Source organism: Bradysia coprophila, chromosome X (assembly GCF_014529535.1).
Source record: "Bradysia coprophila strain Holo2 chromosome X, BU_Bcop_v1, whole genome shotgun sequence".
In the NCBI taxonomy this organism is placed as follows: domain Eukaryota; kingdom Metazoa; phylum Arthropoda; class Insecta; order Diptera; family Sciaridae; genus Bradysia; species Bradysia coprophila.
In genome coordinates, this window is record NC_050737.1 from 3,523,044 (window position 1) to 3,546,324 (window position 23,281).

Genomic DNA, 23,281 nt, shown 5'->3' on the forward strand with positions numbered 1-23,281 from the left:
TTTGCCACCATTTTAGCCAGTCGGTTCCCCCTCGTTCCGGACATTATTTGTTTTAATGAAACGTCTTTGTATGGATCACATTCAATTGATTTTGTTTTTTGATTTCTAATTTCCCCCAGCGTTGGTCGTCGTCCAACTCCTCACTCTTTCCACAAAAAACACAATTTCGCCTGACTAGAATATACAAAACAAAGAATATCGTCGTGATATGTTTGTCTTTTCTAAAAGGTTAACCAAAGGCAGCATTCGTACCCTTCTAACATAAATTAATTCGCAAAGTACAAGCGGTTTTGGTGGTAGAATTATTATTTATTGAAATAAATCCAGCTTAATTGTGAGAACCGAATACAACCACATCGAATTGAATACAAATAGCTTCATCTCCAAAATCATTCCAAATCCGTGTGGTAATAACATTCGGAATCTGTAAAATATAACGCTGACAGTATTTAGAAATCCTAAACTCCTGAACCAAATAATGAATTCTCATACCCGAGGCAAGTAAAATGGCACTTCGAATAGTACACTGAAAGTAAATCTATTGCCAGCTAAAATAGGGCAGGATCCTTGCCGTAAATGGTTGCAAGCGTTTCCTTCAAGTACGGTAATCGGAACACCCAACAGCTGAGCAACCGTTACAAAATTCAAACTGTTTGTGTTGACACCTGTATTTTGATTTCAATTGTTAGCAGACGGAAAGTTCTCTTTTTTCTGAAACAATAAATTACGTGAAGATGCCTCAAATTCGATAAGATACGATTCGCCTTGAATGAAAAGACAAGGGGTTTGGGGGCAACCACCGACTCGAACAGCATGTATGTCAGCAAAAGGAGACCCTGATTGACATGTAAATATATAATTTGGTATAACCAATCTAGCTTTTGAATTTACCGCAGTTTCTCCATCCAGTGAGGTTTCCACTGATACATACTACAAGTAACGACACGACAATTATTTGCTTGAACATTTTACTGTTTAAAACTGAATGCTGACTGAAAATTCACTGCCTTATACTAATTTCTATTACAAAGAGATAATGCAGTGCTTCGTTTCTATTGATTAGATAAACAGAATTATCAATTTATCACTTGCTAATGATAGATACACAGTTGAGCACTTAAAGAAGATGCTGACGACCATAACCATTTAGCTTACAAGCAGAAGCACTCGCATCTCAGGTGTCACACATGTTTGAATGTTTGGAGGCTTTTTGGCTTAGAGTGTTCGTGCTATGAGCAGTGGTACGGTTCTGTGTTTTAACAAAATAGCACATAGAAAACTTTCTCCTCTTTCTAAGTAAGAAACGACGAGTATACACGATTTCATCAGACTCCAAATTGTATCTTTGGATTTCTTGTCTCCAGTTGATTTCTGCAACTTCGAACCAATATTGTCGATGAAATTTTTTGATTCTGCAAATGTTAGCAGAATATAATTATTAGAAGAAATCAAATTGGAATAATGTTTGTGTTTTTCAAGCGCCACAAAATTTGCGAGCTCATCGCCAGCTTTTTTAGACGTTTTCAACAAATACGAACCATCGAATGCGTCTACCCAGGCTGCGTCATAGACCAGAGGTTTTCCTTTAGACCATGGCGTCAAAGTTACTCCATCAGGTTTCTTTCCGTCATTTCTTGATAATAATTTTGGTTCCAGGTGGTTTGGAATATGAAGGGACGAAAGTGCTCGACTTATGATTAGGATTGGATTCTTTACATTGTAATGCTTTGAACCGTGCCGATATCAGCAATTTTATGCCTTAAGAGCACTCACCCTTTGGCAATATTCTAGCCTACATTTGTGCGCAAAAATATTCGTTTTTTGATGATTTCTCTGAACCAAAATCTTTTTTTTTGAAAAAGTAAAACTATTGAAGCATGCAAAAATGTGTTACTTTTAAGGGAAAAATTGGTTTGTGGTCGATAACATAACCCACTTGGAGAAACCTTTGCAAAACACATAAATTTACACATTTGCCAAGGGATGAGCGCTCTTAATGTACAAAAAATGTAATAGAATTATAGACAAACCTAATACATTTGAGCTTAGTTATAAGTGGCTTTTTTGTAAGTGGAAATCAAGCCTTAATTACAAAAATTTGGTTGAAGACCTAATAATCAAAAATTGATTTTCTAAAAGATTTTATGGAGGGTTTTCTTCGATTTTTTTGCTTCTTTAAGAATTTGTTGTCAATTTCCTATGATTTTCAAGCTCTTTCTTAAAAATGAGGAACCTACTAACGGATTTTCGTTTGAGTGCAAAAGGATTCTCTATGTTTTTCTGCCGTTAGGGTCTCGGGAAGGAGCTTTCCACAAGCGATTTCTAGCTTATATTCGGTACAGCAATCTGAAAACAGTATACCCCAACAGACGTATCAGTTCCGTTTAAATTACTGGCAACACAAAAATTAAGACTCCGATTCAAGCATTAACCGAAAATTTCAGTCTGGAAAAATATGAAGCGACAAAATGTCACACGTCTCTGAAATAAACCGAAACAATTTTCTTCGATCGAGTCTTTGATAGTTCTTGGCAACGATGCAAAGTGTATAAAAAAATCAATTTTTACACTCTCTTCACCACACTACCATGTCCCATTCATAAATACTTCCATGAGTGTGCTATTATCAGCATCCATAAAATCTCAAAGTGGAAACAAGCGCGCATGTTAATCTATTTCAATTTTTAGATTTTCTATTTCATAATTCGTGAATGTATGTTAAGTGTTTTGATCGAGAAACATCGTTCATTAATCAAAGAACAGTTTTCCATTTCTTTCAATATACTACGTTGGTTTTGTCGGTGATCTTAAAACGTGAGAAAAACGAGCCGGTTTCAGTTTTCTTTAAATTCAATCGAATATTGTATACACTGGTGTAAGAAAGAAAATGACAATAGATCCACAGTGTGAGACAATAAAGCATTGTCAGACATCAAAAGCGATTAAGTTGAAAAGCATTTTCGATTATGTTTATGTTTCACTTGCAATATTGTGCTTCGCATCTATTACCATTGTCGCAATCTTTGTGTGGAATGTGCATCAATTTAATGACTTGTCGGTTTTAAGAGAAAATTTAAGAAATGATTTAGTTGTGAGCGATATTAAACATATAATGCAGATAGTCTTGAAGGATATGGCAAAGGAACAAACACCGATGGACGATTTAAGGAAAAGGTGACTTAATGGGCGTTAGAAATCATGACGAATGAAATCAGAAACAATTTAGAACGACAGAAGTTATTCAATTCAATTTTCTCCCTTTTTACTACACGTTTCATATGCGAAAAATATTCTTTTCGCTCGTATTAAGCGGAATATTAACTCTCAGAAATACAGATTTTGAGATCTAAATTTTTTTTTATATCGAAAAAGTGGTTTAATTTTGTTTTTAGATCATTCTAAGCAAACCCACCAAATATCAGATTAAAAATCGAAAAAACAATTTTGGCTGAAAAAAATTGCCATGCAAAAGGGTTAAAATTTTCGTTGAAAATTCAACATGTGCGAAATTCGAAATATGGTTTGTATGGGGAAAAGTCTGGAATTTTGATAGTAAACAATAATATAAAGAAAAAAAAAACTTTCAGAACAAATTTTAAAAATCTTTTAACTTTAACCTTAAATTTAAAATTTCAATTTTTCGGAAAATTGGAAAAACTGTGAGAAAACCGGAAAATTTGTGAAATTTTTTTCCACTAAAAAAAACTTTGAACCTTCAGCTTTCATTTGAGCCCCATATGGCCTACGTGGCTTCAATAATCGCTCCACAGAAATTCATCAAAGTTACCTCCACATCGAAAACTTTGAAGGGGGGTCAGCGGGGCAGTTGGGGAGGAAATTTTGGGCACCCTATCCAAAAATGTTCAGAATTTCAATCTTTATCGATGGTGCAATTTTCACGCCTTTGTCATCAAATGCACAAAAAATTCAGTTTGGACCTCCACTATATACGTCTCGCAGTTCCACTCCGTTTAGTATTTCTTGATGGATTTGGATTGGTTGAAATTTGCCATGCGAATATTTTACCCAATAGAATTCTTAACAGAGTGGTACTGTTTATAAAAAGAAGCTTTTTGCGCCCTTCAAGCGTGAAGGTCGTTCATATGCGACCTCAAATCTATTTTGTTCCTGCAAAACATTAATTCTTTTCATTCCCAAAAAAGCAACTCCAAAGTACCCGTCAGTAGCCCGTTCGAATATGAATTAAGAATTGAAGAAGATGATTACCTGAGGCGTGAGAAACGTGCAGCAAGAAGCGCAGATAGCAAAACATATGGAAATGAAAGTAAGTTTTTATTTTGAAGACACATTTAACAGATGATCTTTAACAGATGACACTTTTCATATTTTTATTACAGACCATGGCAAATACGTAGAGTTTTTCAATCCAAAGATCAGGCGTGAATTAGAAAAAAAAGACGATGAATTCAAAAAAACTCATGGTTACAAAGGTGCTGCACCTGGAGGCGATGAATGGGTTTGGCTGACTAGTTACTGCAGAATTCCGGTATATATTAAAGACTTAAATTTTAAGTCTAGTTCTTTATGAATACAAATAATGCAAAACTATAGTCACATTGCTTTCAAAGCTTCCAAATCTCTTTAAACAAATATTATCAGAGATGTGCTTTAACGGCTGCAACTATCATACAACTAATAGCGTCTTTAAATTACAATTCTCGATTTTAAACAATTTGACTTTCATTTTTCAAAGTATGAATCTATAACTGGATTCTGCAGTGCCACCAAAGAATATTGTCCAGCTGGACCTGCCGGCATACCAGGACTGCCTGGACCAAAAGGCTATCGTGGAGACATTGGCATGCCTGGTCCGCCGGGAAGGGTTGCAAGAGGTCCCAAAGGAATGACAGGAAGTCCTGGATTAGGTACAATGTTTCAACGTTATCAGTGAGTAAAATGTGTCATTTAAGTTGTGTTTAGATGGTCGCGATGGCACACCCGGAGAGCCTGGCCTAGACGGAATTCCAGGACGAGCTGGAAAGGATGGAAAAGATGGCCTTCCTGGATTACCAGGCACAAATGGCATAAACGGTTTGGACGGAAAAGATGGTAGGTAGTAAAAGTGTGTAAATGGTGCAAGGTTTGATGGTGTTTAATCCAGTGACAAACAAGGCATTAGCCTATACACAGTACTACTTAAACTTAGAGATACAGCAATAGTATATTACGTCGTCGCTTGTAAGTTTGTTTTTGGAAGTGTGAGCTTCGCGGAACGAGCAGAAGGCGAGTGGAATAATCACACAAGCCAAAACAATAACTTACAACGTAAGATATTTTACATACTTGAGCAAAGTCAACGCCCTGTCTAGTAAAATTAAAAAAAAAACAATTGGGTTTTTGACCTTCTAATTGAGTGATGTCAAAGTCAGCTTCGGTGCTTGACAGTGCGTTGGCACAGTAAGTGCGTTTTCACTGACACAAAAAGTGACATAAAGTGACTTGTAATAGTACATTTCGTACCTAGGACTAATACTCTTTTTTAGCGTGTGAGAGGTTTCCAGACAGAGTCGAAGGCGAGGTCTGGAATCGAATTCGCTAAAAAAGACTTTTAGTCCTTGGTACGAATAGTATTTTTCATACTGATTTTTAGAAGAAGACAATAGATAATAAGTTAACTTCAGATATGGATTTTAGAATACAACCAAGAAAAATATAGTTTTATCTCGAATTTATCATCTAACATACATAAATGTCTTAGGTAGATCTACTTACTCTGATAAATAAATTCCCATCTAAATTTTTTTTTTATTAAATTTTGAATTAACAGGAAAGACTGGACCAGTCGGACCTCCAGGGCGACCAGGACCACCTGGAGAGATGGGTGAGTAAAGAAACTTATGAAGTTTTTTAGACATCGTTCTTTCCTTTGGTAACAGGCAGGGCTACAAACGTGTACATACGATGAAGTAGTTTACGGTTCATTTTATTTTGGCTATTTAAAAATAGGTATTGCGGGACCGCGCGGGCCATCCGGAGATCCTGGAACAAATGGTACTCCTGGACAGCCTGGTATTAAGGCGTACAGTGTTAGAGTGAATGGATCTTTATCAAATGAGCTATTAATTCCACCATCCATAATAGGTAAGACGTGCATGAATGCAAGAAAAACTATACTCTCCGTTTTAACACTAACACATTGTGATAACAAAACTCATCACTTGGTAGGTGCTCATAACGAGGAATTGAAACATCCAATTGTTGTGAATGAAGGAGATAATCTACGGCTACGATGTGCGGTGACAGGAACTCCTTTACCTAAGGTTGAATGGCGCATAAAATCCGAATCAATAAAAACAATCAATTCTGGGGCATGGCAAGGTTTTTGTTTTTTTTTTTTAAAATTTTAATGAGTACAATTAAGTGGAAACTTCGTACGTGCTAAATGTAAAAATTTCACAGCATCATCAATCGGTGGCCATACACTAAATATTACGAAAATAAATCGCGTTCATATGGGTAAATATCATTGTATAGCTGACAACGGAATACCTCCGTCTGCCAGTACTACATTCGAGGTTGAAGTACATTGTAAGATTTCATTTACTAATTGAAATGCATTGAAAAAATGGAAAATTTATTTTCTAGTCGCACCACTGGTGTTCGTTCGAAACCAATATCTCTATGTTGCTGAAGGTGGTTCAGTATCGCTAGAATGTGAGGTGAGTGGCTGTTGAAAAGGTTTCGAGGAGTATTAAAGCACATTTCTTACATTTCCTTTAATAATCAAAGGACAATTTACAAGATATGTTATTTGTGTCAACAACAGCAACTCCACAGATTCTTGTTGACTTTACCTTATATATAAATAGATTGCAACGAATTTTCACTTCTTTTCTTTTTCTAAATTTTCCCGTTTTCTTGACTGTTTCTGGGAGACACATTCCATAAAATCTAGAAATCACATGAGATATTCAGTAAATCTCCATCAAATGATCTTAAACGAGCCGTCAGAACAGTCGGAGCGTTTGCTGCGACTGAGCCCCGTACAAACCCGTACATCTATTGCGCACGTGACCCTACTTCGTCCGTCGCCCTACTCTTACCGTAAGCCTATTGCGCCCGTAAACGTCGTAAAATTCTTATGCAATGTGTACGTCTTAAAAATTGCGCATAGCGCAATTACGAAGCCCCGTACGACGTTCCTTTCAAAAGTAACACAAACTACACTTCCCACTGATCAGTGATTTTGGAATTATCATTTTCACCTATTTATATTGATTTTACAAAAATCCAAAATGGCGGCCGACGGCCATTTTGTTAGGAGGTGGAAAGTACAACGGCTGCTTTACATTCGTTAGTACCTTTCAAACAAAAAAAAAATCATGAAATTCGGTTAAATTTTACTCGAGATATTAACAAAAAACACCACCTTCACTGTACGGCCGAGTAGCCACATATAAGCTCACTCCAAGAGACCTAGCTCACGCTCCGGTAAACCGAATTTCATAAACTTTTTTTTCCCTGATTGGTACGGTCAATACCTATCTAATAAATCAAAATCCATCTAAATCCGTTCAAATTTGACTAACCTACAAGCAAAAACGGATTGCTGCCCTGTACCTAGTTCACACCAAGGGGTCTAACTCACGAGTCGGTCATCCAATTTCCATAAACTTTTTTTTTGTGGATAGGTATTGTAAATACCTTTCATTTGATGTATCACTTACAAGTGTAGCCTTTAAATGGCCAGAGAAATCTTTGGAAAACGTTAAAGCACTTATGGGGCCCCAGCTCTGGAGGGGTCGACCCAAAATCGCCCATCTTCGAACTTAGCCTCACTATTTCAACTACCTTTCAGGGAAAAAAAAAATTTTGAAATCGGATTTGATTTACTCAAGATATCGACGTGACAGACGGACAGACGGACAGACAAAATTTTTATTGCGGATTCGGTATCTATGAACATAGGCAAACACTTTGCCCTTACCGTCTGCTTCGAATTCCATCAATTACACACGGCATCGTAATCCTATAAGCCCCTTCGTACTTCGTACGGGGCTAAAAACTGATCAGCGTAATCTTGCTCAGTGCACGATCTGTATCAAAAACATTCCCATCGGTTGACCCCAGGGCCTATTTTAAGTAATTTTATCTACCAAAAATTACCAAAATTACTTAAAAATACTAAAAGTGTTTTGGTAATTTTATTTAGTAATTTTGGTAATTTTCGGTAAATAAAATTACTTAAAATAGGTCAACTTGACCCTATCATAATATCATTTTTCTTAATGTAGACTGAAGCATTTCCTGAACCAGTTCAATACTGGAAAAGAAAAGCAGAAAATGTTGTTTTGGACTATAGCAGCAAGTACAAAATGGCATCGTACCACAGTGGGTGAGTTACCCCTATTCATGGGATATAAGAACCGCAAATAAATATTAACGTAATGCGCCTTAGTCCCATCCACTTGCGCAATCAAATTTTGTTTTACCGATTGTCCTTTCTTCACATTAATTCTCTCTTACAGTTACAAATCCAGAATGCAACTGAACATCACCAATGTACAGAAGGACGATTACGGTGAATATTTATGCGTCAGCAAAAATGAAGTTAACACTACAACGGCAATAGTCTATGTAAATGGTATGTTTATGCAGCTTTATGTCGTCACGCTTTAAAAGATTCAACTTCGAAGCAATAAAAGCGGCATGTCCACTCATGAAACAATTCAGGTGACGGGTGACCTGACCCGAGCCTGAATATAATTTGTCGACTGTGCCTGTCAGGTTCCTGAAATTTTTCATCTAGAAGACTGAACTGATAAATTTCAGAATGAAATCAGGTGTCTTAAGCTCTGCTTCAGACCAAACCTAACCTGTTCAGATGCTTTGTATTATTCCTTACGATTTCAAAATTCTGTTTTACCAAAGAATTATATTCACAGACAAAATGAAGCCGCCTAACAGAGGAGTGGACACAAATGCAATTGCCATTTTCGGAACGCTACCACCAAATCGTGAATCGTATGAAGACATATGCGGGCCACCGGTGAAATGCACCGATTGTCAAATATCCACCGCAGCTAACTGCAAAGATACAATTGCTACGTTGTACGATCTGGTCGGAACGTTAGAAATAAAGCACGCGGAGAATCGTTCGTTTTCCTTATTTCACTCTCGTAAAATTGGAAAGTTTAATTTTTGGTTCATTTGTTTGAGATTTTGTCGTAATATTCGTTCTTTACAAAAAAAAAAACAGATTGTGCTCTCAGCGCCGTTGGAAAGCCTGTCTATCACCACGAAAATAACATAACATTCGGCTCGTGGTTAAGGGATCCACTGCCTAAGACCAGTGAAATTGGCGAAAAAATTTGGATGACAAATGATTCGGACATTTTGCATATCTACGAATATAAAAACAAACAGGCCCATCAAAATAACACCGTGTTAAAAATGCATACACTCGATCCGCCAGGATTTCGTGTAAGTATTTCGAGCAAGCGGAAGGAGCTTAAACGGAAATATTTTGCTTCCCTAAATATTACTGTAACGGCTAGCACCGCTGAGTGTAGAGAAATTGTTAGCGTAAAAGTGATAAAAATGTCATCAATTACGTATACTGTCACTGGCAGTGAAATGAATTTGCTCCAGCTGTTTCTTCAGCTGATCCACACAATCAAAAGTATTTAGACTTTATCTGCTAGTGCTGCTGCTAATACTTCGGCTCGGGCTATAAAGTTCCCACTGACCAAAATAAGAATTTGGAAGCACGTAGGTACTATTAATACAGTTTTACCACTACCACGCGCGGCTTCAACCTTAAAAACAGTTTTGATTTTATGTGTGGATCCGCTGAAAGACAGCTGAAGCAAATTCATGCTGAAATTTCACTGCCTCTGACTGTATGAAAATTACCAAGGCTTTTATAGTGAGCCATGCCGACTACTGGGTTCATATTTGCCAAAATAACACCTTTTGCACAAGTTAGGAGCAAATACTTTACCCAATTTGAGTCGAACATATTGCAGCACTAGTTAGTAAAACATTTTTTTTCTTTAGGGAAACGCTCACGTCATTTACAATGGATCGTTCTACTACCAAGAAAATAAAAGCGACAAAATCGTTCGATACGATTTGGAATTTTCTAAGCAAATTGGTATGTAGATCGAATTGTACAATATGTGGAATTGACGCTGATTCTCAATTATATTTACAGAAACTAGAAGTTTATATAAGGCTGCAGGTATGCCAGTAACGCTGACGATCCAGTTAATATAAAATAATTAATTCTGACATTTCGCTTACAAAATTTCAGCATCAGGACGGAATTTTCTCTATACAACCAAGTATAACTACATGGATTTCAATGTTGATGAAAACGGTTTATGGGTGATTTATGCGACAGCTGATTCCAATTACACACACGTAGCCAAGGTAACAAATTAAAAGCTCTTCTAAACAATTCGGTTCACTTAAGCTACTGTGCCCTAAAAGAATTTTCATCATAAGGGGTTATTCACAAAGTCGCAAGCGAAAATTTACCAATTTCCGGACCCTTACCCCCTAAAACGTATTTTGAAAATGAACTCAGCCTTCCCTCCAAAGAGCGACCGTAATTTGTGAATGGCCCCTAAGAGCTCTTTTCATCTATGATCAGTTTTTGATGGGATCGACAATCTTGCTATGTTTTCCATAGTTTAGCCTGTGGTCAATATCTGATTATAATGAAAAACGCAGCATAGTTTTCGATCCCATCAACGCATAATGCTCATGTGTTTTCACTCGATTATGTAGACCAAGAAGTCACGATCTAGAGGTGAAATTATCGCTGATGCCGTTTCCAAAGTACCTATATAAACAATGAAGGTAATGCAATAGCGCAGTTTCGCACGGATTCCTATTTTCAGGTGAAGTCGCAGCTTGTGGTGTGGTGAAAACAAGAAAATAGGACGACGGCAACATTACACAAATGAATTCAACTGAAAGTCGGACGCGTATTTTCTCTGATCCACAGAGGATTTGCATTACCTTCAGTGTTTACATACTTTGGCCGTTTCAATATCGTTTAAGCGCACGTGCATCGAAAACCGTACTTTTCATGTTTCAAGCACAACTTTCAACGGCCTCAGCATGTAATAGTATTTTACATGACTAGAGATAAAAAGATGAAAAGTAGGGTTTTCGTGTGAATTTTGTTGATTCGAGGCGAAGCCGAGGTCAATAAACATACGAAAACGAGACGTTTCAATTTTTATCCAGAGTTATGTAAAATACTATTTCATGTTTGTTCATAATTATAACTTGAAAAGCGACGTCTAGAGTATAACTCTTTGGTCGTATAAGTCCCTTTGACATTCCACCAAATTAACCGTATGCATTTCCATTCCCACAGTTGGATCCATTCACGTTGGAAGCCGAATACAATTGGAACATAAGCATAGATCATCATAAGGTTATCAATGAACGTTGAATTTATCATAAAACTGTGAAATTGATTTTTAAACTAACAAAAAAAAAGGTCGGTGAAATGTTCATAGTGTGCGGAGTTCTCTACGCAATCGATTCCGTTGTTGCAAGAAACACAAATATTCGTTTGGCACTGGATCTGTACGAAAACAAGATACTCACAGACGTAAAGAATTTAAAGTTTACAAATCCATTCCGAAACACAACCACTGTCGGATATAATCATCGGAGCAAGGTATTTTTACCTGTAAAATTGTATTGTCATTCGATGATAAATTATGCTGAATGAAATGAATCTCCCTCAAGGAATTGTACACATGGGATAGCGGAAATCAGCTAACGTATCCGATTCTTTCCAACGACATTGGCTACAATAATTTATCCAGCAAATGGAGAGGCGGAACCGACTCTCAAATAAAAACTGGTTATACACGTTACCCTGCCAAGGCCGTTGAAAAAAAATAATATTTCCTATCTTAGAATGTCGCATTTTAGTTACGTAAATGGATGCAATGGAAGAAAATACTTGATTAGATTATTCTAGTTTGTAATAATTCTTGTTACTCTGCTGTGGATGTGCAATGCAAAATATCACGCCGACGCCATTTGTAAAGGACAGCATTTTGAGAGGATTTTCTATACTGATGCCAACTTTAGGTTTTTGAAACTTTTACCTTTTCATCCCTATTGGTGAGGAAAACATTAGGAATTTTTTGTGTCTTGTCGATTCGAGAAGAGGGCACTGAGATTTTTTTTTAAAAACTGATTCCTAGACTCTATTTTGGGCCCCTTCGAATGAATATCATGGCCGGCTGGCTGCAATCAGAACGACTTGACAGTTGACTGTAGCTTTCGGTAGCTCTTTTACAAAAGTTAGTTTCGAAATAATGGGCTCAAGATGTTTTTAGGTCTTTTTTCTTCTAGAAAAAAATACCCTATTATGGCCGCTTTGTCTGTCTGTTACACAAATTTGGTAGTTTTGGTAGCTCTCAGTCGGTAGTTGGTATTTTTGGTAGTCGGTAGTTTCGGAAGTCAGTAGTTTTGGTAGCTGGATTGATGTTGCAATATGCAAAGCCACTATGAGCAAATCAACACCAGGCAAATAATAATTATCTGTTATCTGATAACCGATAGCTCACAGTTAACATTGCAATTCGAAAATTTGGTAGTTGGAAGCTGACTACCAAGATTATTATTGACTACCAAACGTAATATTCGACATCAGGGCCTATTTTAAGGAATTTAATTTCCAAAAATGTCACAAATTTCACAAAAATTCTTAAAATTTCCAAATTTTGTTTTCTGTTAGATCTCATTCCGAAGTAATCAGTTAAGCTCAAAGACATGAAAAACAACTAAAAATGCAGTAAAAACAACATTTAAGATGCAATCTGTTGTGTTTTAGATGAAATGACGAAAAGTGATGGAAAAATTTGTGAATTTTTGGAAATTTAATTTCCTTAAAATAGGCCTTGTTCGACATAGATGTTTACTGTAGAAGAGCTAAGCACCGACTGACAAAATGATTCTACTTGCTCGCCTATTTTTAGACAGAAAATTTGGTAGTTTTGGAAGTCAGTAGTTTTGGTAGCTGGATTGATGTTCCAAATTGCAAAGCCACTATGACCAAATCAACACCAGGCAAACAATAATTATCTGTTATCTGATAACCGATAACAGAGTTAACATTGCAATTCGAAAGTTTGGTAGTTGGTAGATAACCACCACGGCTATAATTGACTACCAAGCGTAATTTTTGGAGAAGAGATGTTTGCTATTCGAGAACTACATGACGACTGACAAAATTATTCTATTTAAAGCTTAATTTTTGGTAGTTGACTACCAAACTGGTAGTTGACGACAATGCTGATATAGATGTGGAAGAGATGTTTACTGTTTGAGAGCTGCACACCGACTGATGAAATTATTTAGGCTGCTTGCCTATTTATAATTCGATAATGTGGTAGTTGACTACTAAATTGGTGAAAGTTGGTGGTGATGTTTATTGTTCAACACCTGGATATCGACTAATGAAACTATTCTGCCTGCTTGCCTCCAGAAAAAATCGAGAAAAAGAAAAAAGACCTCACCAGGCTTTAGCCGGTCTATTCTTGTCTCTTACTATGGCTCTACTTTTACTCCGCAAAAAAGTAGTCGATCAACTTTTGTAACTAGAAACTATCGCAAGCTAAGCAAAGATATGAGCTAAAATAACGGTAGTGACAGCATTGAACTCACTAAAAACGTTGATATTTTTCTGCTGTTTACAAAACAAACCGTTATCGCTATACAAAATGAGTAAACGATATACCGAATGGACACTGTCTCACTATTAATGTGTCCAAGTCCATTCCGTTTGCATTTATGTGAATCACATTCTATCGCGCTATTTAATCATCTCTATAGCACAACGATTATAATAGTGTGGTACACAATGTGTGTCCTATACATACATTATGTTCCGCTTTAGTCAAAATATTCTTTTCCTGATGTGCTGGCTTCCGCCGTTGCTAGATTAGAATGTATTGTTCATGGATTAGAACGACATGACGTGCAAAAAAGCAACTTATACAAAGGTCGAATGTTTCTTTTGCGTCGACTCTTGTTTGTTGTTTCGTTGCACGTTGTAGTTTGTTATCTTTGGTGAATAATCGTGGTTATTACATTCGAGACGACCTTATATGAGGCTGAGACATTATTTTTATGTTATCTCGATGCATATACGCATATGGTATAATCAAATTCCAGTTAGTACGAGCCGATGCTCGATAATCGATCAGAAACAGGCAGGTGACATATATCTATCATTCATTGGGTACGAAATTAGCTTTAGACATTCGATTAGGCTAAATCAATTTTTCATTAGCGATGTGGTAGTCGTACAGGCATGACCTCTATCAATTGATCAGTCCTTATTATGTATCACTCACGGACACTCACTCTAACGCAAGATGATAAATATCCATAGCTGTATGAAACATTTATCGCATTACTCAGAGAGATGATAAGTTGTCCAAAATAACTTGAGACTTACATCGGCATCTAATGTTGTAGTAATAAGGAAAGAGCTGAGAGTATCTTCACCTCGCTCTTGCAGCGCAAAGATCTGTTTGATTTCTACAGAACTCAAAGCAACTTATAACACGAGTTATAATGTTCTCATTTTTGATATAAAAGGAAGATTATCGTGATGAATATACGCTTTGCACTTGCCCTATACCTAATCGGTTTTCCGTCATTGTTCAGTTAAATATTAAATTTTAATCAGTTAAGCTCCAACAAACTTATAAAAGCCTATTGCCGTACACTGCGTGCAGCGGTTAGTCGCTCGCGAATATTCAGTGAACATGAAGGCGATCGCGGGTATTTTATTCGTGTTTGTTACGGTTGGTGTTTCGTTTCCAACAACCACTGCTCAAGGAAATATCGAAGCCGTGCAAATCGTAGAGCCAACAAAAACCCATTCGTTGCAATATGTGAAAGACAATAAACTGGAGGAAATTTTAAACAGTGATGAAATTAAAGATCGTTACGTTGCTGTTGTGTCCATCGTTGGGCTCGTACAATCTGGCAAAAGTTTTATGCTGAACCTTTTCTTGAACTATCTACGTGAAACGGTAATGAACGTGAACGTTTAATTCACGAGTTGAAAGTAAACTTAGAAATTGTTAATTCATCACAAGGATCGCTCACAAGAAAATGAAAATATTGACAGCGTCTTGAAAATATAGTGATAGTGAAGTATAAGCGGTACAAATATGTTCTCAGCTTTAGCAACACATGTGATACATAGAATATCTAAATTTTCTACCATTGTAACGTGGGATAGCTAATTGAAAAGGTTTTGATGAATTCTAGGAATTCTAGAGCAGGTCCTATTTTCGATAATTTAAATTCTCGAAATTATCGAAAAATTCTCGAAATTATCGAAAAATTCTCCAAAAGTAAATTTAAGAATTTCGATAATTTTTGGAGAATTTAGAGAATTTTTCGATAATTTAAATTATCGAAAATAGGCCCTGTCATAGAGCGCAAAGCTATCGTTTCCCACATCTCCCGCTGGTAAATTTTGAAACGATTATTTCGGAGCTTTATGTTGAATATAGACAGGTAGATTTTTAAGAGGTCAAATGTATCAACAAATCCGGGAATTTATCAACGTTTTTACTGTGTTTAACACTGTAAACAGGTTGATTAGCATGAGTGCTTCTTATTTTAAGTGCAAACTCACAATAAATCAGAGTCGTAACTAAGAGGTGGAAGAGTGACATTGTCTCTCATTCTTCTAAATTGATATTTTTTGCGATTTGCCTATTCTGAAGTGGTTACGTCTCTGCAATAAATGTATCTAAATTTACTATGGAACTGCGGGAAACGATTGGTTTTGAAATAATTTCAGCCATGTTACTAAAGCCCATTAAAGGTCAATCTGCTTGACAAAGTGGTAGAAACTATGGACTGTACAAAAACTGTTTGCTACAACCACTCACGATATTTTGAATGTCTCAATCTAAAAATTTAGAAAATTTGTGGAAATGGGTCAGGAGAATTTTGTTCTTACTCAAACATTTTCTCAGTAAAGAATTCATTCAGGTTTATGGAATTTTTTGGTTTGTAGTAGCTGTCCATAGTAGAGCTGAATTAATGCAAGAAGTATTTAGAGCTTAAAGTATTTGCTATTCACACACACATCAAATAGATTTTTAATTGGTTCACTTTTGTACTTTTGAAAAACTTACGCTTTATTTGGGACAGTACCAAATCTTTAGTCGATTCACAAATGGAACATACGACACCGATTGGATGAACATGAACGTCACAAATGGATTCAAAACAGCACAGAATCGAAATGGCACAACTAAAGGTATCTGGGCCTGGCCAGAAATATTCATACACGACAATATAACCTATGGTTCAGAAAGTGGCAACAAAGTCGCCATTATCCTACTCGACACGGAGGGATTATTTCACATCGACACCAACCTGCGACACAATACCGTCATATTTGCTCTGAGCACGATGTTTTCATCGATGCAAGGTTACAATGTGTTCAAGGATGTTAATAGCGACACTATGCAATTTCTTGATATATTCAGTATGTACACGGTGTACGGATCAAGTTTAATGGCGACGCAATCGATTCAATCGACAGAAAATCCATTCCAAGATTTCTATTTCATTGTACGCGACTCTGACCACCTCGATGAAAGTGAAAGCGTTATTTTGAAACGCATTTTCCCTGACGATGGTAACGATCAGAATCGAGAGATGAAGGAGCGAATTAAATCAGTCTTCAAGAAAATTAGGGCATTTCAAATACCTCATCTGGGTGGAAATGTTAGTAGGGTCACATTCAACGGTGACGCTGCCCTAATCGATCAAAGGTTTAAAGACAAAGTTGCAACTGTGGTAACAGATGTTCTTGCACCGGAGAGTATTGTCATCAAGGAAATAAACGGTGAACGCGTCAAAGCGAAAGACTTGGCGCATTTTTTGAAATCATTCACAGACATTGTTGAAAACAATGTTACAATAGCGACGACCCTTGTGGAGGTAAGTGATATTTGTACTATACAAGACAGTTTTCATTTGTATCATTTCATTATACGAAAAAATTGTCCACGTATTGCTCCTAAAGTCGGTCGACAACAATTTTTTTTTGTTTTTTAAATTTTATTATCAATTGCATTTTTTAACCGAATAGGTATTGGCTAACGCAAGTAACTGGATGGTATATGCAAACTATGTAGAGCATTACGATGATTTAATGCGTTCGAATTTTAACACAGTCAGAAACACTTCAAGGCCATATTTTAAGCCTGATGAACTCCATCAAATCCACTTAGAAAATAAGAACGCATCAATGTGCCAGGTTTGATACGACGTTGATAATGACTATAATAATGATAAGTAAGGATATAGGCTATTTGCATTTGCGAATGCTATAAGATAATGCTAATGCTTATTCATTACATGAACTAACAATTTTGTGATAAAAGCAAACTCACAAGTTTGAGTAGGGTGCCGATTGTTTTCGTGTATGATTGAAAAGTTTTCCACAATATAGGTCAATTTTCCTGTTCCACTGACCTGCTCTAATTTCCCAGTCATAAATAATTTTCCTATTTCCAACTCATTTGCCGTTTTCAATTCATTTCCCGTTCAAAATTAATTTCCCGTTTCCAACTCATTTCCCGTTCTGAACCACTCATTTCCCGTTTCCAACTATTTATCTTCATCTAAAACTTGGGAAACATTAAAATATGAGTTTCGTCAAAGATTACGTGTACCAAACTACCCGTCATTTTATGGAAAATTTATCGGAACAGAAATATCGCTACAAATTGTAATTTTTTATTTAACACAGTTCAAGAATCGAATCAAACTTGGTGGTGAGAAATTCGCCTCTCCATTTGAAAAAATGCTCAATGACACCATTGACGAACATTTCATTAATTTCTGTGACACCAACGATAAGATGCGATTGGAATTTCTCAGAGAACGGAATGTCAGTCTGAGCAAATTGGATGGTAAACAGCTATGGATTTTGGTCGGTTTAGTTGTTGCTGTCGCATTTTTTGCTGGTGTTCAGACTTTACGTAAGAAACCAGAATGTTTATCACGTTGTCGGAATGCTCAGACACCGAATCAAATGAAAGCTGTGACAGAAATCACAACAAAAGCTTGAGAATGAAATGTCAATTTATGAAAAGTTTGTTTTTAAAGAAAAAGTTAATTGTTTTAAAATTCTTTATATGTCGCTGAAATTTCCCTTTAGCCATCGTCTCAACGTTCCCTGAAGCAAGACCAATAGTACTTAGTTACATATTTTAGGCCGAGACTATCTATTTTGATCATGAAGACATTATGAATCATTGTTATGTAATGATTAATAGTATGTCCGCATCCCGTCCTAAAAAAGTGTCATTATGGGTCTTTCCAAAGGCCCAACGGAGAATTTAGTGTACTTCCGAATCTTTACAAGTTTTAACTAAGCGAACTGAAGCTAGAGTGGGCTGAGATGGTAAATATTTCACAGAACCTAACAGATTGGGTTTTGTCTTAATAACTTGCAATTTTATTCCCATTCGAGGTCTTACGAACTATTAAAGTTAGTACGTCGTTTGAACCACTTCAAATTTCGAGGCAAAGAGCATCTGCCTAAATGCTTAGTCTAGTAGAGATACAGCAATTTTGATGACCGATCACAAAGTGGCTAAATCGCTAAATGGAATGCCATTCGCTCATATTAGCATGCCATTCGTTCGTATTAAAGTATAGTTTCCACTTAAAAAGAGCACTCCGTTTAGCCTCCGTCTACATGACAGTTGTAAAATAGAACAAAAGAACTGTCACGCAAACGGAGTGGAAATTGAATTTATTTCAATTTTTTATTGCCTCTCTAAACTAACGCAACACGCTTGAAGTCCAAAATGGCGATCAAATCATTGGAAATTCATTTAGAAACTTCGCTTAATAGTTTCATATTATTTGTTAATAACTTCTGTTCCTAAGACCTAACAATATACACAATATGTCCTAGCGAGAGAAACCTTACAACAAACAAGAAAAGTTCCTACGCAGATACCTAACAAGAAATGACCCTACACAGAGACGTAACTACAGAAATCAACAATAATGTGAACGTGATAAGTAGAATTTGTTGCCCCGACAATTGCTCATCACAGACTGATCGTTACATTAATTAGTACACAAACGTATTTGATTTGGTCACAGGCTGTGACAGTATAAAGCCTTATATATTTAAATACTGACACCAGTATATAAACGAGTCATTTTTTTCGCTCCAAAAAGTTTTTGATTTTCAACCGTGCTTGCACCATGTCTCTCTAGAGTGCTCTGTAGGTGCGATAGAACTGATTGGGATCGCAATCAATAGGGTATGGAATTCTAATAGCCATAGTATCAACAAATTGGTATCGTGGGGTTTAGATAGGCTGTAGCAACTCATTGAAGTTGAAAATTGACGATTTTTGGAAAGTTCTACAGGTATCCACGCCTGAGTGACAGAAGTGGTAATTAGATGTACTTTTTTATATATTTATTTTATTCACTCAAGTTTATCAATTTCCATAAATAATTCAGCTTATAATAAATTTAGGGCTTTTTCAAATTTATACATGGGATTTCAATATAATTTGCTTATGGGCTTGAAAGTTCGGAAAAGTGAGTTTAATTTTTTTAATAAATGGAATTTCAATTGGGTAAACCCTTTCAGATTGAAAAAAAGACGTGAAAACAATCAATATTCTAGTTTTTTTTTTATTAGTTGTACTAGTGTAGGGACATAACCTCTACCAATATCCAAAAAATTATTTTTTGAAAACTTTCTACATAGGAAGTTTACAGTGGTCCAAAGTTGTGAAACTCAGCGACGACAACTAGGTCACATTCATGATAATGTTTCTGCTTAATTGGTTTGCTGCTAGTCTCAGCTTTCCAACAATACCGCATTTGCTATATCTCGCGTCAACAGTGCCGTTCTATTGGGTGCCTGAATGAGGTTAGATAATGTTATGAAATTGATTTTGTCCAATGACGTCTTTCAGTTCTGTCCATCCAAAGCATATCCGGAAAATGCTTATCGTTTCTGATTGGAAGTTGACTTATTTCTAGATGTGATGGTAAGTTTAAATATAATTTAAAAAATCCATTGTGTAAGAAATAGTTGATGTGACTCTATTTATTTGTTAAACAAACACGAGAAAATTATACAAAAATGCTATACGCTAAAAATGTAAGGAAACTCGTTTCATGTTCATCGCACTCGGTTTTATATTTTTTTGCTATCTTTTCGATGACATTTTTTTTAATAGTGTACACGATAATACACTGTCAAATTTTGTTCTTTTATTTGTGTAACTGTCTGGCTTAGTTTATTGCTAGGAAATGTTTTCCTTTATATCGGTTCTTGTTGAAATTGATGTATATTATATCTGCATTAGATTCTTATGATGAATTTGGATTTATGTTCAGTGTTTTTCGTGTTGGAAATTTACGAACACTATTCTTCTCATTATTCAAAAAATACACTTCCCTCTGTCCCAAACTGGCTCGATGAACTAACCGAAAGCCAACGTGATTTTCTCCCATTTCGGATTCGATTTTGGGCATATTTATTCGTTTATGCCGGCCAGACAACAGACTCAATCCAATCAACATATGACGAAACTCTTGTATAAACAGCAGCTGTATTTACGGCTGCACAAGCCTTACCAAAAGAAGTGATACCAATAATATGGAAAACACATTGATTCTTCGGTGTAATGATTTGAACGGGTCCACCAGAATCGCCATGGCATGTATCCTTTCCTCCTTGAAGATGACCCGCGCACAATTGAGACTTAACGATTCCTCTTCTTAATTTTTTCGACGTTTCGTAGAGTTGGCGACAATCGGTATAGTCTATAATGTTTAGCGATACTTTTCGAAGGTCATCCGAACGATCGCCGGCGAATTCTACTTGTCCCCAACCAGTTGCAACTGCTTTCGTTGAATTAATGGAATAACTTTGCCAAATACATGCTGGCCGAACGAATCGAGTAAATGTCACCTGTCGGTTGAGTCGAAGCAATGCAATGTCATAATAATTTGATGAATGTCTGTAATTGGGATGTGCAATAACACTTTCAATTTGATATTCCTGTGGATCAGCACCATCATCTTGTCTCACTAAATTCTGATCACCAAGTCTTACAATGTCTGGTAAAATCCCATAGGCAGACGAACAATGGCCTGCTGTTAAAATGAAATGTTCGCTTATCAATGAACCGCCGCATTTCCAATCTATTTTACTATCGGTTGTCCAACCAACAGCAGCCATATGCGGAAATTCGCCCGGTTTTGAAACCTCTCCACCGACGATTAGTCCCGTTGAATATAAACATGTTGGAATGTTAACTCTTTGAGTTGATGCCAAAATCGATAGCGATGTGAATAAGCCAGGACGTGCAGCCAATCGAGAATATTCTTCACACTTTTGTTCACTACGACGTTGGGCTGGTTCTCGGTGATTTTTCAGATTTGATTTGATTTGACTATTCTGGTTATGTTGTACAGTTGTATGACTCTCTTGTTGATATGTTGGGTTGTTGCTATTGTTTGGTATTGGACAGCAGACAATCGCCTCAGATATTTGATATGAACATACAGTGGGATTTTTTCCATTTCGAATATCTTGTAAAACACCTGGACATTTACTTGTTAATGTGCAAACACCGACCAAACTGTTGGTGTAGCAAGAATCACCGATCGACTTCTGATCACCGGAATAAGAAAAGTGGACTGGTGTCGGTTGTGATGCAATAAAAATGCGATTGTTATAACGATCACCGACCAGTCTCCAGCTTGGAACAATACGAGGTGACGGATAAAAGAAGCTTCTGATTTCGTACTCAGCTAACACACCCTGATTCGCGACATTCAACACGACTATACAATACAAATGAATCAGGCCGCTCGTCCACATCCTCGTTCTATTATCTTGCAATCACTTTGAGATTGAGCACAGTATATCGTTGAACCAGTTCATTAATTGGATTTTAGAACCGCGATTTCTCGTCACTAATTAAGTCGCAGAAGCCATCTTTTATTAGGGTATTGAGTCACAATTTTGATTTATTGACAATTCGTCTAATTTATGGAGTAATTTATACACGATAGATTGATAGATTAGCCTGTATTTAAATTAAACTGTTACTGTAGATACGTGTAACTGGTTATTACTATTAAAAACACGACATAAACTCTAACTTGCAACTAATAAACAACCTATGAGACAGAAACGTCACATTGACAGTTTTACAATTTTTGACATTTACTGGTGTATCAACGCGTTACAAAAGATAAATTTTCACTAATGACATACACCTTGCGCACTCAGTCATTTAATCAAAAATTAGTCTTCTATCACTTCATAACAACTAATATTTTTATGGACTGAAAAGATCAATATTTAGTAAAATGGTTATTTGCTTTAAAATTGTATGCTCATAAGACCGACTCGCCTGCAGTGGCATCTCTGATATTTGCGATAAACACGAGAACAAGTGTTCACTGATAGCGATTTCTGACCAGTTAGTTTTAACTAAACTGGACTAACTCTCAATAATTCATACTCATTCGTGAATTTTTGATCAGTAAAATTTAACTGGTCTAGGGATCAGCTGTAAATAGTATACAAAAATAGAGTAAGGGTAGTGTACCAGTATTAGTCACAAATACACGTAGTGACTGATGCAAGTACACCGACTGATGCTAGTACAATCACTAGGTGCAGTTTAAATTTATATATAATTGCTCTCATTTTGTTGTATGACACCGAGATCAGTTACATTCAATAATAAGGACTCTCCTTTAAAGCTAAGTATACCCTCACTTTTCTCGCTAGCAGTGAAACAATGACAGATAGCCAATATATTTTCCGTCAAAACATTTCATGGCTGCCTGCATCCTTAGCTTAACACTCTATGAAAAATTAAAGTTTTAATTTTTGCGCATGCCGATGCCGATACTACAATTTGATTTACTAGAATAGAAGCCTTAAGAGTTCAGGGCCTATTTTTGGGAAATGGATTTCCTAAATTTGCTAAGATTTTCCGAAATTTCCCAAAATTTGCTCAAATTTACTAGAATATGCCATTAGCAAATTTGACAAATTAAGACAAATTGTGGAAAATCGGTTTCCCAAAAATGGGCCGCGTAAGAGTTGGTATCGAACCTTTTTTATTCGTAAAACTTATGTACATGCTACCCGAAAATGCGCGCTATACGACACCCTTTGACAATGCAAACGGACTATAAAATAAATATTATGTGAAATGACAATGATATT

The 23,281-nt window shown here is 36.4% G+C and overlaps 4 protein-coding genes across 4 annotated transcripts; 2 read left to right on the forward strand and 2 right to left on the reverse strand.

Annotated features, from left to right (window-relative positions):
- Positions 1 to 296: 296 nt before the first annotated feature.
- Positions 297 to 980, reverse strand: LOC119083663 (NPC intracellular cholesterol transporter 2-like). Its single transcript, XM_037193449.1, has 4 exons — positions 892 to 980; positions 729 to 836; positions 493 to 665; positions 297 to 424 (listed from the first exon to the last, which is right to left on the reverse strand). The coding sequence occupies exons 1-4, from the start codon at positions 965 to 967 to the stop codon at positions 329 to 331; spliced, it is 453 nt and encodes a 150-aa protein (XP_037049344.1). The 5' UTR covers positions 968 to 980; the 3' UTR covers positions 297 to 328.
- A 1,726-nt stretch (positions 981 to 2,706) lies between these two features.
- LOC119083673 lies at positions 2,707 to 11,941 on the forward strand. The gene is made up of 20 exons (XM_037193460.1): positions 2,707 to 3,174; positions 4,164 to 4,285; positions 4,359 to 4,507; positions 4,715 to 4,886; positions 4,942 to 5,070; positions 5,789 to 5,842; positions 5,968 to 6,102; positions 6,187 to 6,339; positions 6,421 to 6,549; positions 6,607 to 6,680; positions 8,256 to 8,356; positions 8,490 to 8,605; positions 8,907 to 9,149; positions 9,221 to 9,444; positions 10,021 to 10,117; positions 10,178 to 10,204; positions 10,277 to 10,395; positions 11,354 to 11,413; positions 11,480 to 11,662; positions 11,734 to 11,941. Exons 1-20 carry the CDS (start codon positions 2,888 to 2,890, stop codon positions 11,890 to 11,892), a joined length of 2,733 nt encoding a protein of 910 aa, XP_037049355.1. The 5' UTR covers positions 2,707 to 2,887; the 3' UTR covers positions 11,893 to 11,941.
- A 2,587-nt stretch (positions 11,942 to 14,528) lies between these two features.
- LOC119083684 (atlastin-like) lies at positions 14,529 to 18,176 on the forward strand. Its single transcript, XM_037193472.1, has 4 exons — positions 14,529 to 15,044; positions 16,183 to 16,980; positions 17,132 to 17,299; positions 17,795 to 18,176. The coding sequence occupies exons 1-4, from the start codon at positions 14,775 to 14,777 to the stop codon at positions 18,113 to 18,115; spliced, it is 1,557 nt and encodes a 518-aa protein (XP_037049367.1). The 5' UTR covers positions 14,529 to 14,774; the 3' UTR covers positions 18,116 to 18,176.
- A 2,303-nt stretch (positions 18,177 to 20,479) lies between these two features.
- LOC119083693 (serine protease snake-like) lies at positions 20,480 to 22,182 on the reverse strand. Its single transcript, XM_037193482.1, has one exon. The coding sequence runs from the start codon at positions 21,914 to 21,916 to the stop codon at positions 20,573 to 20,575; it is 1,344 nt and encodes a 447-aa protein (XP_037049377.1). The 5' UTR covers positions 21,917 to 22,182; the 3' UTR covers positions 20,480 to 20,572.
- Positions 22,183 to 23,281: the final 1,099 nt, after the last annotated feature.

Excerpts from the sequence above, each read along its gene's own strand:
- LOC119083684 (XM_037193472.1), top strand. The coding sequence starts at position 14,775 with ATGAAGGCGATCGCGGGTATTTTATTCGTGTTTGTTACGGTTGGTGTT. Across the intron at positions 15,045-16,182 it reads TGAACTATCTACGTGAAACG|TACCAAATCTTTAGTCGATT; the intron begins GTAATGAACGTG and ends TATTTGGGACAG. Across the intron at positions 16,981-17,131 it reads TAGCGACGACCCTTGTGGAG|GTATTGGCTAACGCAAGTAA; the intron begins GTAAGTGATATT and ends TTAACCGAATAG.
- LOC119083663 (XM_037193449.1), bottom strand. The coding sequence starts at position 967 with ATGTTCAAGCAAATAATTGTCGTGTCGTTACTTGTAGTATGTATCAGT. Across the intron at positions 837-891 it reads CACTGGATGGAGAAACTGCG|GGTCTCCTTTTGCTGACATA; the intron begins GTAAATTCAAAA and ends CATGTCAATCAG. Across the intron at positions 666-728 it reads CGAATTTGAGGCATCTTCAC|GTGTCAACACAAACAGTTTG; the intron begins GTAATTTATTGT and ends ATCAAAATACAG.
- LOC119083693 (XM_037193482.1), bottom strand. The coding sequence starts at position 21,916 with ATGTGGACGAGCGGCCTGATTCATTTGTATTGTATAGTCGTGTTGAAT.
- LOC119083673 (XM_037193460.1), top strand. The coding sequence starts at position 2,888 with ATGACAATAGATCCACAGTGTGAGACAATAAAGCATTGTCAGACATCA. Across the intron at positions 5,843-5,967 it reads AGGACCACCTGGAGAGATGG|GTATTGCGGGACCGCGCGGG; the intron begins GTGAGTAAAGAA and ends ATTTAAAAATAG. Across the intron at positions 9,445-10,020 it reads TCGATCCGCCAGGATTTCGT|GGAAACGCTCACGTCATTTA; the intron begins GTAAGTATTTCG and ends TTTTTTCTTTAG.